Genomic DNA, 17,162 nt, shown 5'->3' with positions numbered 1-17,162 from the left:
CAGTCACAATGTGATACTACGACACACCCACTAGGCTGGTAGTTCCCCCAATAAGTCAAACAGAATTACCGTATGACTATATTTCTACAGCTGGGTCTACCGAAAATTGACAACAGGGGTTCCAACAGGACCTTGTGTTCAAATGTTCACAGCGGCTCTGTTCACAACAGCCAAAAGGTGGAAACATCCCAGCTGTCCATCAGTGCATGAACGATTAAACAAAATACAGTTTGTGTACAGTGACAGACACCACTATAAAAAAGGAATGAAATACTGATACATACTACAACATGAATAAAGCTTGGAAACATGCTAAGTGAAAGAAGCCAGACACAAAAGGCCACATATTTTATCATTCTTCAGAACAGACAAATCCACAGAGACAGATTCATGTTTGCTAGAGGCTTGTGGCGAGGAGATGATGCAGAGTGCTAATGGGTACAGGGCTTCCATTTGGGGTGACGGAGAAGCTCTGCAGATAGATTGTGGTGATGAGTGGACCATGCCACAGATTTACTTAGTACCACTGAATTGTACACTTTAACACGGTTGCAATGATAAATTTATGCTGTGTATATTTTGCCACACAAAAACATGGTGTAAAAAGTGTAGTGCGGTTATATTCAGATTTTATTATTTAAAGAAATGATACATACATGTCATTAAGATAAACCTAGGTGTGCTGCAGTCCATGGGGTCACAAACAGTCAAACACACCTGAGCGACTGAACTGAACTGAAATCAATTTCTCATCTGGTGTATGGGAACTATGGGATTTTTAGAGCTGGAAAGGGCCATTGCAATTGATTATTTATGCTTATATGGTAAAGTTAGTTTGTTAAGAATATTCAAAAAAAAAGAATATTCAGCTACTTTCTAATTATCACAGATGTTGAAAATTATTCATCCTGTTCCATAAATTTTTCTGTCAAGAGGTTTATAATTGTCTCTGCCTCATGGGTTGGGTGCTGATCTTAAACTCAGAAACCACCTTGCAGAAACCCAACCCTGTCTGACTTCCTGTGACTCAAAAAGCATAAACTCTTCTGATGTATTTTCATTTCTAATACCATTGGTGCAGGGGCCATAACAAGTCACATTAACTCATTAGCTCACATGTTAGAATAATATGTAGTCTGACTTTCTTCATGCTGAAAATTGAGTTACTATAAACATTATCATGCAGAATACTCAGATGAAGAGTGAAATAGTAAATCAACATTTATCCCATGAGCTATACAAAGATACCTTAACAATTTACTTCTCAAATATGGTTTTAATTAGGCTTCCCAGGTGGCACTAGAGGTAAAGAATCTGCCTGCCAGTGAAGGAGACACAGGGGACCTGGGTTCTATCTCTGGTTCAGGAAGACCCCCTGGAGGAGGAAATGGTAACCCATTCCAGTATTCTTGCTTGGAGAATCCCATGGACAGAGGAGCATGGCGGGTCACACAGTCCATAGCATCACACAGAGTCAGACACGACAAAAGCATCTTAGCACACAAGGTTATAATGAAGTAGTGACTCATTACCATAGGGCTTTTTATGACTTTACTTAATAAAATATTTGATTGCAGGAAGAAAAAGAAGAATTTCCCCAAAACTAGAAAAGCATTTTTTTTTTAAAAGCAGTTTTTCAATTTACTATGTAAAACTCATCTTGAGCTCGGTAAAGCACATGGCACGATATCTTTAAAGTTTTACTGCGTTTCAGGATTATTCTTGAAAAGATATTCCGCCTATAATTGAAAAGAAAAAAAAAGTGTCAGCAATTTTAAATGTATTATTTTTTAGAATTAATACTACATTAGTTTGTACTATAAAAGTGAAAATTCATTGTACTTAAAAATGGAAGTTGGACAAGGAAATGACAACCCACGCCAGTATTCTCTGCTGGGAAATCTCATGGACAGAGGAGACTGGAGGACTGCAAGTCCATGGGGTTGCATAAGAGTTGGAAGTGACTAAATAAGAAATAGTCCTCATTATTAACATAGTTTCCATTACTTTAAGTCTAGACATTTAATAGTAAAAACAAACCAACATTTAAAAAAATAAAAATGGAAGTATATAAACTTTTTACTTTCAAATGAGTAATAGAAGTCTTACTATAAACTATGGTGAAACTTATTATAAACTATGATGAAGGTATTAGAGGTTATTTCCAAAATAACCAGACACACAATTTTTCTGTCTCAGTTGGTTTTTCATTTAGATTTGAGCATATTTTATTTTCAAATTGATACTAAAGAAAAAAAAAATAACAACAACACTTAAATCTCTTACCAGAAAATCAACAGGATCATCAGGTCTGACCTTACAACACTCATTCAGACCCTGCATAAGTGTTGGCATAACATAGGTCATTAAATAGTTTCTCAAGGGAATAGACTGGGCCTCCAGTAATTCTCTTTCTTCTCTTTTCACTTCCTCTAGTCGTTTGTTCTACAAATAGAACATTGTGGGTAGGGTAAATAGACAGAAAAAGAACAATTTCATACCACTCACTCCAGAGTCCACTAGAAGTAGCAATGCTCATCAAGTTATGATAAAGATGGTGTTTCCAATCGGCAGAGAAAAGATGTAAATGGTGTTTTAACAAGTGTGTAGTCACTTAGGAAATAATAAACTGGATACCTATCTCACTTCTTACACTGAAATAATTTCTAGCTGCCCAGATCAAGCAAAGTGAGAGAAAGCAAGGAAGGAAGGAAGGGTCATAGAATTGTAGAAGTGTGAATAGAAAGTCTAGAAGGTATTGGTCTGGTGCGCTTGTGTTTATGCCTTCCTCAGCATCCGGTCCCTCTCTCTCAGGACTAATAATTGCCAGATTTCCTTTGAGAAATCTCCCTTTTCAGCCTAGGGGACTGGATGGAGCTTAAGCACATCAGTCCAGCCTACTCCTGGCTGTGGACATTAGTTAAACAAAAGACTGCAAAAGACATTAAATAAGACAAATATAAAATATAAATATACATTGCCTTAGGCTTACTTGGTGGCTTAGTAGTAAAGAATCTGCCTACCAATGCAGGAGACACTGGTTCGATCCCTACTTCCAGAAGATCCTTTGGAGGAGGGCAAGGCAACCCACTCCAGTCTTCTTGCTTGGAGAATCCCATAGACAAAGGTGAAATAAGTGCAAGGAGTACATAAGTGCAAATTCATTTTTGAATGAATGTGGCCATGCTGCACAACATGCAGGATCTTAGTTCCCCCACCAGGGATTGAACCCATGCCCTCTGCAATGGATGCTGGAAATCTCAACCTTTGGGCCACCAGGCACGTCCCAAAAGGGGAAATTTAAATGTATGGAAAGGGATATGACATGTTATGCTGACGGTCAGGTGTTGAAACTTTAAATATGGTGCCCAGGAAAGGCCTCATTAGAAAGACTTAATTTGACACAGACTAAAGGTCTCATTTAGCGAAGACTCAAAGCAAGGAGGAAGTGAACCACACAGGTGGCAGGCTGTTCGAATGCAGAGAGGCATTAGAAAGAACCGGGTCACAGAGGACCCTGGGGCCCACGATAAAGAGTTTGTACTTTCATCTAATGATGATGAACAGTCTGTGAAGCGTTTAAACAGAGAATAGCTGCGGTGGGTCTGTATTTTAGATGGATCACCAGGCATCAGCAGGGGGCCAGACTGGAGATGGAGGGGGTGGAGCTGGGCAGACAACCAGAAGGTATCACATAATTCTAGCACCCTGGTCAGCGGAAATGGAGCCTTGTGGGTAGATCTGCGTGCGGTTTCTGGACGCAGAACAGATAAGAAGACTCAGTGATGAGGAGGGTGAAACGAGACTGACCACCCAGGTTAGATGGGTAAATGGAGGAAAACCAAACGAAACCGCCAGATAGACAACGAAACCAAGTGGCACACTTTTATGGGAGTGTTGTTCATACTGCATCAGTGGCTCATTGGTGTTTTTTTAAAGCCTTTTTTTGGGGGCAGTGCTGGGCCTTTGTTGCTGTGCATGGGCTCCAGGCTCTCGGGCTCAGTGATGGTGGTGCACGGGCTTAGCTGCTCCCTGGCATGTGGAATCTTCCTGGACCAGGGATCAAACTTATGTCCCCTGCATTGACAGGCAGGTTCTTAACCACTGGCCCGCCAGGGAAATCCTAACTTTTTACTGTTATTGTTTACACTAAGTAAGACCAAGGGCATGTTCTTCTAAATGGTACATAGGAAATAAACTTTTTTTTTAAAATTATGTATATGAAAAAATAAACAACAACAACAACAAAACCCATAAGATTGTTTCGGTTCTTTCCACGACGTTTCTCTGTTAGCAGGATGGGAAGTGCAGCAGGCCCGATGGCTTTGCCAGCCCCGCGCCCCGCACCCCGCACCCCACGCACGTGCACATGCTCACCCATTCCTCCCAGCGCGCGATCTTCTCGGCGGTCTCCACTGCCTCCTTGTGCTCTCTCTCCGCCTCCTCCACGGCCTCCTTGGCCAGCCGTTCCTCAGCAGCCTTCCGCTCCTCTTCCGCCTTTTCTTCATCCGTTAAACCATAATTGCGAGGCTCCCCGACCTCCTTGATGAGCTGTTTGATGGCAAGTCTGTTCTGAGCATCTTCAAATCTTCCTACATCTTTAACGATTAGGAGAGAGAAAGAGACCAACACAGACGTTTTTATAGTCTGGTCCCTGCTCGCAGTCTATCCTGAGACCAGACTCAGGAAAATTCTTTATTACTGTAATCCTGTGATGGCGAATTGTGTAAATTACCAGATGGGGGGTTCCTTTTCGAGTTTACCAGCACAGTTTAGAATTTCTGGTCTGACTGGCAAATATCAAACTGGTCTCTGAAAGTCACAGGGAGCAAGCCTGGGGCTCAGATCTCTGTGCTGTGACACCTGCCTCTGATTTGAGTGGATGGATGGGGATGTGGACCTCCTCAGAGGAGTGAGTTCTCCACCCTGGGAGGCATTTAAGCAGAGACTAGGGCACTTCACTCGTGGGGATTTCCACAAAAGGAAGTCCTGCCCCTGGATGGGGGTGAGGGGGGCACTGAGTGACCTCCAGCTTCCTTTGTTTTCTGTTTCTGAGAATCAGTGATTCTGGGATACATTTTCAATTCCTAAAAAGAAAATTAACTTTTTCAGTTAGCCTGCTTGAATCAGAAAAAGTCCAAACTCCAGAATATGTGACTGATGTTAACATCACGGCCAGAAGGAGAAAAAAGAGGAGGGGGAGAAGGGGGTCTGGGAGGGGAAGGGGAGGGAGAGCGTGGAGTGGGGAAGGCTTGCTGACAACAGGAAGTTCCTCCCTGCACAACTCACTCAGTAGCAAATTCTACACCAATCTGCGGGGCTCGCTTGGAAGGTCTGCACAGAAGGGTGAGCAGTAGGCGCATTTGAGAGCTGAGCACCTCCAGCCCTTCCTCGGGAGTAACTGCTCACCAGCCCCCAGGCACAGCCGCTGGCGCACTCCCCACACCCCGTGTTTGGACTGTAGAACCTTGACCTAGACTAGAAGCACTGCCAGGTTCCAACACGGGACGAGACCGGAGCCAAGTGCATCGGTTGGTGGGTGGGAGCAAGCCTATCAAGAGGCAAAACCACACCAAAAAAAAAAAAAACAAACAGCTCACTTCCTGGTTGCCTGAGCTCTGACATTTTAATGTATTCCTCCTTGGCTAGCCTAGTAGAGTTACACCCCCGATGTACTTGAAAGATAGAACCCTGCTGCCTCCGGGAGTACTTCTGCCCTGACCTTGGGAAGGATGAATGGAGGATTAGCGGGAGAGGGAGGGGGTTGGGCACCTGACCCAACCGTGACCTCCCACTGCTCATCTAAGTATGTGCAGTTAGGATGGAAAGAGACACATCCAGCTATGGGCTTGGCTCCCAGTGTTAACACGGAGACTTCAGGGCTGTGGGGCAGCCTTCATTCACCACGTGGGCCAGAGAGAGGTGAGAGACAGACCCTGGTCCAAAGAGCAAAACAGAGAAAAGATGCGGACATCCCTAGCGATTCAGTGGTTAAGGCTCCTCACTTCCAATGCTGGGGGCTCAGGTTCAATCCCTGGTCAGGGAACTAAGATGCTGCACGGTGCGGCCAAAAAAATAACTAAAGGGCAGGAAGAGATGCTGAGAGAAGAGGTGGGGTACAGAGGTGTAGTGAGAGGACGCCAGGGCCCCATTCAAGACCCTCCGGAGGCCGGGCTGCGTTCCTGACCTTGACGCCCTCCCCCACGCCCATCACTGGGATACATTGCTCCCCTTTGCTTTTCTCTTGTCTCTACTTGTGAGTGTGAAGATGAGGCCAAAAGTGACGGGCACGGAATGGAGACAGAAGACAGTGATCACTCATTCATTCCGCCTCATCATTTCTGCCTTGTTTCTCCCTGGGGCTCTCCTCATCATTCCATAAATAGTTTTGGGGGGTTTTACTGAAAAAGACGACAATCACTACTTTTATGAAGTTTGCTCACCACTCCTTCCTAGTTCTCGAGGTAAATCGTGTAAACTACTTTCCATATTAGTAGGTGTAGAATCCTTAGCTTCTACCTATAGAACTTGGTGCCGAACGTGCACAGGCCTGTCCAGATGAGGACAAGATCCAATCACTTCTGAGGGTGCAAACAGCAGAATTTGCAGGCTGATAAATGTATTCTCATTTCATAACACACATCACTTTCTGCCTTACTGTTGTACTAATAATAAGATTTAACTACCAGCTGTTGAACTTCGCCAATGTGCCAGACACTTCCTATCTCTAATCCCCACCATTAGTAACATCTCAACAAGCCAGGGATTATTTTCCTGTTTCACAGACGAGAATACTGAGGCAGAGCCAGAAACTGGAATCAGCTCTCCTGCCTCCTGCCGACTATTTCCCTCAGCTCTAAGCCTCCCAGTACTCCAGGACTGGGATGTGTCCCAGCTGGTTTGAGGGGATGGAGAGAGGCCTTGGGAGGCCCCAAAGGTCAACCTGGGCACTAAGCTGCCATCAGATTAGAGATTTTTCAGCAAACCTAGAGGAAGCAGAGGTGTCAAGATCCAGAAATCCAGAAAGGAAGTTCAGGGGTTCACCAAGCCAAAAGGAGGAGAAACCAGCCACGACAGATGGGACCTGGAGGTAGCAACGATGAGGCTGCAGCGAGGCTGATGAGAGAGCATGTTCACCGCGTGCTTGCTGGGTGCTCAGCTCTGCGTTAAGTGTTTGCGGGCAGCAGGAGGAATGAGATGAAGAGCGATTTAATTTCTGAGTAGCCAAGAGTGAGTTAATGCCTAGACCGCATACCAAAAAGCAGAGACATTACTTTGCCAACAAAGATCTGTCTAGTCAAAGCTATGGTTTTTCTTTTTTTTTTTTTTTCACATTTTTAAATGATTTATTTTATTTATTTATAGCTGTGAGGCATATGGGATGTTAGTTCCCAAACCAGGGATTGAACCAGAACCCCCTGCAGTGGAAGCGCAGAGTCTTAACCACTGGACTGCCTGGGAAATCCCCAAAGCTATGGTTTTTCCAGTAGTCATGTATGGAGTAAGAAGACTGAGAGCTGAAGAATTGATGCTTCTGAATTGTGGTGCTGGAGAAGACTCTTGAGAGTCCCTTGGACAGCAAGGACTTTAAACCAGTCAATCCTGAAGGAAATCAACCCTCAGTATTCATTGGAAGGACTGATGGTGAAGGTGAAATTCCATTACTTTGGCCACCTGATGCGAAGAGCTGATTCATTACAAAAGACCCTGATGCTAGGAAAGATTGAGGGCAGGAGGAGAAGGGGGAAGCAGAGGATAAGATGGTCATATAGCATCACCAACTCAATGAATGTGAGTTTGAGCAAACCCGGGGGGACAGTGAAGGACAAGAAAGCCTGGCATGCTGCAGTCCTTGGGGTCACAAGAGTCAGACACAACTTAGCGATGAAACAACAAACAACAACAAGGAGTGAGCTGGCCAGTCTAAAGGCCAGGAGGGACTTTGTGAAGAGCATCAGTATCCCGAAATGCCATGGGAACAGAACGCTGCTCCCAAGGACACTGGGGAAATGGCCCAACGAAGCTGGCAACAAACCACCTAACTTTAAAGTACCCTTTAAAAAAAAAAAAAAAAAAGCCAATTTGGGGACTTTCCTGATGTTCCAGCAGCTAAGACTCCTCACTCCCAATGTAGGGGGGCCTGGGTTTGACCCCTGGTCAGGGAACTAGATCTCACCTGCCACAATGAAGACCCAGCATAGCCAAATAAATAAATAATAAATATTTTCTTTAAAATGCCCCTTTCTCCTGGCTGGCAGCGCAGAGGGCATATCATGCCTGGAGTTACTGTAAAAGATGTGAAGCCGCAGGAATGCGTCAGAACTCCAGCAGCCGTCCTCAGAGGGTCCGGGAAGCTGAAAGTCCCTGAATGTGTGGACGCGGTCAAGCTGGCCAAACATAAAGAGCTCGCTGCCTACAATGAGAAGTGGTTCTGCATGAGCAGCTGCCTCAGCCCAGCACCCGGACCTCCGGGCTGGCACTGGGGTTGGCTCTGAAACCCAGATCTGTGGGGTCGGGGGGGAGCATCAGAGAGTGGTGTCATGCCAGCTACTTCTGCAGAGGCTCCAAGGGTGTGGTCCACGGGGTCCTCCAAGCCCTGGAGGGATGGTGGAACAGGACCAAGACGGGGGCCGCAAACTGACCTCATGGACATAGAGACCTGGACAGAATCTTGGTACAGATGGCAGCTGCCAACAAGTCTTACAACAAATGATACGGGGTTAATCAATTGCTTCATTCATTAAAAAAAAAAAAAAAAAAGCCAATTTGGTAAAATAAATAAAGAAAGCAATTTGGCATTCAACTTGGTAATACATCCACGTTTTCGTACAACAGTAACACTCGGCACCACACCCCCACTCCACTAAATCCTCAGGTAGACCACTCGCCTGTCTTTTCCTGGGCCCTAGACACACTTACACTCCCCGGCCCACCCCCACCGATGACAGGCGTGCCCCAGGCCGGCTGGGGGTCCAGACGCCGGGCACTGGTGTCCACGCTCACGTTATCCTTGAGTTGATTTCGTACCTATATGGATGGGGTGGATTTCAAGTTCGTCGAAGTAGTTGAGGACAGTCTCGTCTTCGGTGTTGACGTCCCGGTAGTTGCTCAGGGCCCGGAGGAACCGGTCCTGGCTGTAGTGGGTGCCCGTCACGACGCTCTCCGGGAGGTTCAGCACCCGCTCCTTGAGGAACTCATCCGACGCATCCAGCGAACACACGAACTCTGGAGAGAAGGGGCTCGTGAGTTTGCACAGGGACCGGGAGCCGGCAAGCAGGTGCTGGCGGCCCGGCCACGGCCCAACCCAGACGTCCGGTTACCAGCTGGGAAATCCCGTTGCCGCAGAGGCCTGACCAGTTGGCCTTCTTGCTGCCTCTGGTGGAGGATAGATACAGATCAGCCCTGCTTCCAGAGCCCCCCTACCCTATGGAGCCCACACGCACGTGCTCAGTCACTCAGGCGTGTCCGACTCTTTGTGACCCGGTGGACTGCAGCCCACCAGGCTCCTCTGTCCATGGGATTTCCCAGGCAAGAACACTGGAGTGGGTTGCCATTTCCTTCTCCAGGGGATCTTTCCCACCCAGGGATCGAAACTGCATCATCTTAGGCTCCTGCGCTGGCAGGCACATTCTTTACCTCTAAGCCACCTGGGAAGCCCAATCAGTGGGGATTTTGTGAGATCTGTTGTTTTTCTTTCCCTTCCTCCTCCTTTTCTTCCTTTCTGCTTTCCTTCCTTCCCTCTTTTCAATAAAGACAGCAAAAATTGGGAATTCCCTTGAAGTCCAGTGGTTAGGACTCCACGACAGGTTCAATCTCTGGTCAAGCAACTAAGATCCTACAAGCTATGTGGCATGGCCAAAAATAAAAAATAAAAAAAGGAGAAATTGTAAATACAAATCTCTAATAACCCTGTGATATCTGTTATCCGCCTCCCAGTCAATTGTCACCGTGCCACATTTCCAGCACAATATCACCGTTTCCCAGAGACTCAGAGCTATGAGCACAATGCTTTGATGGCCAATTTACCAAATTAATATAAACAGGGGCGTCCCTGGGACTTTAATTTTTCATAGATCAACCTGTTTCCTCACTTCATGCTATGAAACATCTATGTTCAGTATAACACAGTCAGTGCTTATCGAATATTTGACACATGGATGATTATTAATGACAGTGAGCATTTCATCCACCCCTGAGGGCACGCTTCATGTATGCAAGCCAACCACCCCTTTTATGTAACTCACACACCAAGTCGGTATTTCTCCTGCCTTTACTCATCCCAGGGCCAGGGCCAGGACCAGGCAGCTAGAGGCCAAAGCCCACTGCAACTACTCATGCTAGCCAATCCCCTGCCTTTCCCACAGTAACCTCAAGAAAGGCTGAGTCCTAGACTTTCCCCTGCCTCCTGACCAACCCTGGTGCTTCCCCCAGTGGCCCTGTATGGTTGCCACACTCCCTTCTTTGGGGAAATGTGAGTAATAAAGTCTTCTTTCAGTGGCATTAGCCTCTCATGTCTCAGTTATTTCCATAAATTAAAATCCCACAGTTCAAATGAGACAATGATCTGATTTTTTTCAGGAAGAGAGAAACTAATGACAATTTCTTTTAAAAAAGGCGGGGCGGGGAGGGGGGCTAATTGAAAAGAACAGACTAGACATTCCAAAGAGATTTCATCCTAGACGTGTTTGGACCATACCTGACAGAGAGCAGCCCTGTGGATCAGGACTTTTATGTCTTGTGTTTCCACTTTCTTATCTTAGGGAGGGGTTTTCGCTCTGATTTTTGGAGGCAGTGGCATGAGAAGATATGAGTCTGAATTCAAGCCCTCACATTTACCAGCAAAGAGGGCTTGGATCAGTCTCTGGACTTCAGGCTCTGAATCCGGTAAGCATGGGAGTAATTTCTGCCTCCTAAGCTCATGGAGAAGCTCAATAAGCTCCCATCGCATGTCGTGCCTGTTACATGGCAGATGGCGGGTTGAGCTGAATTTTATCCAGCTGCCTCAGGGAAAACAGGAGGATTTACCATGGGATTTACAATGAAAGCCTATCGCCCAGAAGTGCTAAAGTCTCATAAACTGGACAGATGCACTTATTTAGACCAGTTGACTTTACTTTTTAACCTTTTTGGAGGCAAGTACATAAATTAATGGGAAACCTAAGAGAACCCATTCCTCTGGCATTTCGTGTTCCTGCCTCAGGCAAACAGTATATATCCATCCTTGAGGATACTGTTCTCTGATGTCTCTGCTTCCAGAAGCTTCATCACAAGCTCTGCCTGGGCCAGGAGGAGGAAAGGATTACAGCTGTGAATTGTCTCTCTCAGGGACTTTGACACAGTAAGCAGCCTCTTCCGAGTTACATCCCTGGGCTAAGAAAACTAGCTAAGAAAATAGCTGTTCTTGTATTTATCATATGCCTGGAACTTGATTAAACCTCATGCAAACTGATTTTTTTTAAAAAAAGAAGAAAAAAAAAAAAAAACTTTTAAAGTTCATGGCAGAGTCACAAGAAATGCCTGCTAGGTGCTCAGCAAATCCTTCTTCATGGAACACGTTGTTGATACTTCTCTCTCAAGGGTATGTCGTGAGAGCTCGGGATAAATACCTAATAGGATAATCTGTGGTGGTGTTAGGGACCCGAGCAGCTTCTTCCTGGCCAGTCTCGATTCTGGATGCTGGATGTCTTCCAAAAAAGACAATAGCTCGGCCAGGTCCGAAAGCAGAGCAGGAAGGAAGGGCAGTGACCTAGACTCTGGTGGTCTCACCAACTGACAAGTCTCCCCAGCTCTCCCCAGCTCCCCGAGCACATGCACTAGAGGCAATATTTTGTAATAACTACAAATGGAGCATAGTTTTAAAAAACTGTTAAATCAAAAAAAAAAAAAAAAAGGAAAAAAATTTTTTAAAAAAGTGAATCAGGACTTCCCTGTTGGTTTGGTGGTTAAGACTTCACCTTCCACTGCAAGGGGGTGAGGGTGTGATCCCTGGTTGGGAGCTAAGACCCTATATGCCTCATGGCTGAAACGCCAAAATGTAAAACAGAAGCAATGATGTAACACATTCAATAAAGACTTTAAAAAAAATTGTGAATCACTATGCTGTGTTATCCTATATACTTGAAACTTATATAATGTAAATCAACTATATCTCAAGTTTTTAAAAAGTATGGAAAAACAAAAGAGAAAAGAAGTCAGGGCACCAACAGATTGGCTAACTTTTCTGCTCTGTCACAGGAGAGAACAGCAGATATGAATGTTCTCAAAGGGACTCTGTCCATTTCAGACCTTTAATATCCCTGTTATATATACCCCCAGTGCATTCTTTAGGTTGGAAGTTTGATATTAAGGGTATTGCTTTACTTTTTTCCTGATACAAACAGACCTACTTTATTAACATAAAAAATGTTGTTTTGGTACAAAAGAGATAGCAAATGACATTCCTTTAAATGTGACCTTGGAGAAATAGTTTAAACTTACCAGGTATGATTAATTTATCATAGGGAAACATTTTGCCTCTGCCTTCTTCCTCCTCCTCCTCATCCTCTTCTAGTAAAACAAAATACACATCATTGAATTCATTACATATTATTATGAAGGACAGCTCAAAAATTTTAATATTTTAACTGAGTCACTCATGAAAACTAGCTATAACGAGGAAAGCTTGTATTTTAGATATAGTCCCCTTGACTTTTTTGTTTAATTGTGACCATTATTACTCTGAACAATAAAGTTGCAATTTATCTGAAGGTAAACATTCAAAATAAAGGGAACACCCACACTTACGGCTGAACAGGTCTTTGGCCTGATCATAGGTCTTTGGGAATCCATCCAAAATGTAACCTTGATTCCTGCAAGGCATGGATTTTAGCTTTTCTTTCATAAATCTAATAATATATTGATCTTCCAGGCGACCTATTAAAAAGAAAAAAAAATTACTGTGCAGTCATATTCTACATATACAGGTTACATTCTAAAGTGACCTAAAAAATTCTTGTGTAGTCAAAATTACTATTGAAAAGCTCTTTTTCACTACAGTGAAAAATATGTGGTTTTGTATTTAAAGCATGACACATGAATTCTAATGCCCTGTAAAGTAGGAGAAACTAATGTACTCAACTGCAAGGAAGAATGGAAGCGAATGCTAATGTCTGCACTTTGAGGTTTTATTTCTTTTTTTACTGTGGTCACAAATTTCAGATGAAGTTGAAACAGCAGTAAGTGGAGAAATCCAGCGTGTTCTCCCTGACTGGCAGGGTTTGCTCAATTCTGTTTTGATATTATACTTCTATAGCTTTAATACATAATAAAAAATGCTTCCATTGTGAGAATTCAGTGGGATGGTACTCATGCATGCTGCTGCCACACGATTTATTAATACTACTTGCCCGATAAATATTTGCTGCTTTTGAATAAAAATCAGGCTTGATCCTGACCCTTAAAGGCACTAGCCTCCTTCTCCCTGTCTCTTCCAGTCGGCATTTCAGACCTTTACCCCACTGGACAGTTTCCTCTCCAGCCTTGAATGTGAGGTTCCTGCAGTTGCTTGGGGAGGCTAAGGATGGAGGAGTTTGTCCTAAAACTGTCACAGTGTTTCCAAGACAGCATGATGTAACTTCTCTAAAATATTCATCTATCCTTCCATTGTTAACTGTTGAACAGCTATCACTTCTAAGAAACAGCCCTGCCTTTATATGGCTTAATATATACATTTTGGTAATGCAAGTTTTGCAGAAGGAAATGGCAACCCACTCCAGTATTCTTGCCTGGAAAATCCCATGGATGGAGGAGCCTGATGGGCTACAGTCCATGGGGTCGCAAGAGTCGAACAGGACTGAGCGACTAAACAGCAAAGCAAGTTTGGCGAGTTTAGAAGCTGGTCTCTGAAACTCTTCCTAGGGTGGCACTATACTTTCAGCTTATCAGTGGGTGTAGAATATAAAATAATTTGAAGCCTTTTTTATTATTCAGTGACAATGAGATGATCTAATGAAAACACCTCTCCTTTCTTCCACCTTTCATTTGTCACATGAATCATTAGGCGGTAACTGATTCAGAAAATAATTGCGTCTTTCAGAAACTTAAATATTATGGCAGAGACAAAAAGATAATCAAAGATGTTATTTAACATAATGAAATTCCTCAAAATGATTTGATATTATGTCTCAATAAGGTTCACAGTGCTGTCAAGAAATAAAGCCACATTTTAAAAATGTCAAGGATCCACTGATATTCAAAGACGAGTTTTATTTAAACAGTAAATCCAATTCTCATAAGCGTCTCTGGTAAGGAAAGGCACATACTCAGAAATCTAGCTTCAGCTTCCTCTATGGCATCCCTTGGTTTATTTCAGGTATTTGGCCATTTGTTTCTGTTTGTTTCAGAACTAAGTGTTCAATATGCCAGAAGAGGGCTTGAGCAGCAGTTTATTTTATTTTTATTTTTGGCTGTGCTGGGTCTTCGTTGCTGCACGCGGGCGGGCTTTCTCTAGTTGCAGCGAACAGGGGCTACCCTTCGCCGTGGAGAACGGGCTTCTCCCCGCGGTGGCCTCTCGTGTGGTGGAGCACGGGCTTCAGGCACGGGGGCCTCAGTAGTTGTGGTGCTCTGGCTTAGTTGCCCCAATGCATGTGGCATTTTCCTGGACCGGGGATCGAACCTGCGCACTCTGCACTGGCAGGCGGATTCTTATCCACTATCCCACCAGGGAAGCCCTGGGCAGCAGTTTATGATGATCATGGAATGTGAGTTCACAAAGGACCAAGCCCAAGTGCCTTCTCTAGAGAACTGTGACCTCCTGGAGATACAGCCATGACCTTGGCTGGCCCGGAGCATTTTGGAAGGTGACTTTTACTTCTGCTTTAAAATAAATGAGCACGGCCCTGCTGATCAGGCCTTAAAACACCACACTGCTTCATCGTCTTTTTTTTTGTTGTTAAATTTTAAGTCTGCCTTTCAAATAAGAGTAATATTTCAAATGCTAATATTAACCCATAATTATAATTGCTAAAAGGCAGTTTAAACATCGATAGCTGGGGGGCTTCCCTGGTGGTCCAGTGGTTAAGACACTGCGATTCCATTGCAGAGGTCGCGGTTAGTTCCCTAGTCAGGGAACTAAAATCCTGCATGCCAAGCAGTGCAGCCAAAATACAGGAAAGAGAAAAAAAAGGTAGCTTCAACCAAGGTCTTTAAAATAATCCATGCATAATAGGGTTCGATCCCTGGGTCGGGAAGATATCCTTGAGGAGGGCATGGCAGTCCACTAAAATATTCTTGCCTGGAGAAAGCTATGGACAGAGGAGCTTAGGGAGCCATGAAGAGTCGGACACAACTGAAGTGTCTTAGCACGCACGCACAGTAGAAACACTACAAAGTTGATACATGTACATATTTTTCTCACCCCATCCCCAACTTTTTAATTTCAAATTCACAGAAAAGTTAAAAAGCTAGTCCACTGATCACCTGGAATCCCACCAACCAGATTCAACAAATCCACAATGCAAAAAGGATCTGTAACTAGTGAATTCTGTGGTTTAAACAAGTCCTTAATTTGGCTGCACAGTCAGGGACCAACAGGAGTGGAATGATGAATCGATAAGAATTCGGAGCTGCCTCTCTGCAGGACTGTGAGTTCTGTTTTGATGGAATTCTTAGAATCACATGACCACACATTGGGTCAGGTGAGGACTTCTGCCTCTTTGTGCTATGAAATTTCCACAGAGGTTTACACCGTGGGTTCACAGGTCTTCTTTTGTTTAAACATAACCTGGGTCTGTGTTCTAGTTTCAGGTAAATGTGAATAGGAAGGAGTTTTGGACAAACTTGAAGAAAAAGCACTTTCCCAGAGTTAAGTGGGAGTGACTGCAGTTTTGCCATCTTGTCGGAAGTGAGCGGGTGGGTGGGCCTGTGACAGCAGGGAGGTTTGCCTCCCACCCGGTGCATGCTAAGTCGCTTCAGTTCGACTCTTTGCATCCCTTTGGATGTAGCCCACCAGGCTCCACTGTCCATGAGATTCTCCAGGCAAGAATACTGGAGTAGGTTGCCATACCCTTCTCCAGGGGATCTTCCTGACCCAGGGATTGAACCCGGGTCTCTTACGTCTCCGGCATTGGCAGGCAGATTCTTTACCACTAGCACCAACTGGAGCCCCCGACTACTGACCCAGTTTGGGAAAGCTTGAAGGCAAAAGGAGAAGGGGGCGGCAGAGGATGGGACGGCTAGATAGCATCACTGACTCAATGGACATGCATGTGAGCAAACGCTAGGAGATCGTAGAGGACAGAGGAGCCTGGTGTGCTGCAGTCCAGGGTCGCAGAGTCAGACGTGACTTAGCGGCTGAATGGCAACAACACCATCAGTGGGAAGAACAGAATCTCCTGCCAAGGACAGGCCCTTCCTGAACTTTGGTGATGCAGTGACTGCTCTCGACCGTAATTCTCGTTCTGTGTGGTCACCCCCACCTGGACATGAAAAGAGCCCAGTCAGTACTTCATGTCACCCTGTTTACACAAAGTTATTGGATAAGACTTTCGGGTCCTTGCAAAGACCAACTATATGATCCTGTCAATAAACACTGTCCATGTCTGTCTGGTTCTGGCCTTACACCCCAGGCTTACAGCCTATGCACACACGACCACGGCCCCCTGTGGATTCCTACAAGCCCCAGGCCCCACCCTTCCAGGTGGCCTTGCCAGACTTCCTCCACAGGTGTCCTCACAATGGAACGTCTTGTTTTGCTTTCTTCTCCTCCCCTAAATGGTAAGAGCCGGGACACTGCAAGACTCTGAACCCAAGATAAGGATTCCCCACTGTCTCAGGCGAGGCAAAGAAAATGAAAGTGAAAGTCCCTCAGCTGTGTCTGACTCTTTTCGACCCCATGGACTGTTCAGTCCATGGAATTCTCCAGGCCAGAATACTGGAGTAGGTAGCCATTCCCTTCTCCAGGGGATCTTCCCAACCCAGGGATCGAATCCAGGTCTCCCACTTGCAGGCAGATTCTTTACCAGCTGAGCCACAAGGGAAGCCAAAGAATACTAGAGTGGGTAGCCTCTCCTTTCTTCAGAGGATCTTCCCGACCCAGGAATCGAACCAGGGTCTCCTGCATTGCAGGCAGTTTCTTAACCAACTGGGCTATGAGGGGAACAGGCGGGGCAAGGGCAGCGTCATAT

At 45.0% G+C, this 17,162-nt stretch overlaps 1 protein-coding gene and 1 pseudogene across 5 annotated transcripts in view; one reads left to right on the top strand and one right to left on the bottom strand.

The window, feature by feature from the left end:
• Positions 1-1,341: 1,341 nt before the first annotated feature.
• The window catches only part of AK7 (adenylate kinase 7), a 63,353-nt gene continuing 47,532 nt past the window's right edge, over positions 1,342-17,162 (bottom strand). For 2 of the 5 annotated variants that reach the window (XM_065906311.1, XM_065906314.1), the window contains 6 exons: positions 12,784-12,912; positions 12,478-12,546; positions 9,028-9,225; positions 4,378-4,598; positions 2,287-2,445; positions 1,342-1,739 (listed from right to left, as the gene is read on the bottom strand). In XM_065906311.1, the coding sequence (XP_065762383.1) occupies positions 1,701-1,739; positions 2,287-2,445; positions 4,378-4,598; positions 9,028-9,225; positions 12,478-12,546; positions 12,784-12,912 (815 nt within the window). In that variant the 3' untranslated portion in view covers positions 1,342-1,700. Of the gene's footprint in view, positions 1,740-1,762; positions 2,446-4,377; positions 4,599-9,027; positions 9,226-12,477; positions 12,547-12,783; positions 12,913-17,162 lie in introns of those variants that run through there. The other 3 variants (XM_065906313.1, XM_065906315.1, XM_065906312.1) reach the window with 3 other exon arrangements.
• Positions 8,085-8,713, top strand: LOC136147471 (small ribosomal subunit protein eS19 pseudogene; annotated as a pseudogene).

The sequence above is a fragment of the Muntiacus reevesi genome, chromosome 15 (genome assembly GCF_963930625.1).
Source record: "Muntiacus reevesi chromosome 15, mMunRee1.1, whole genome shotgun sequence".
NCBI lineage: Eukaryota > Metazoa > Chordata > Mammalia > Artiodactyla > Cervidae > Muntiacus > Muntiacus reevesi.
The sequence above is the reverse complement of the archived record's forward strand: the minus strand, read 5'-3'. Positions and strand labels throughout refer to the sequence as shown.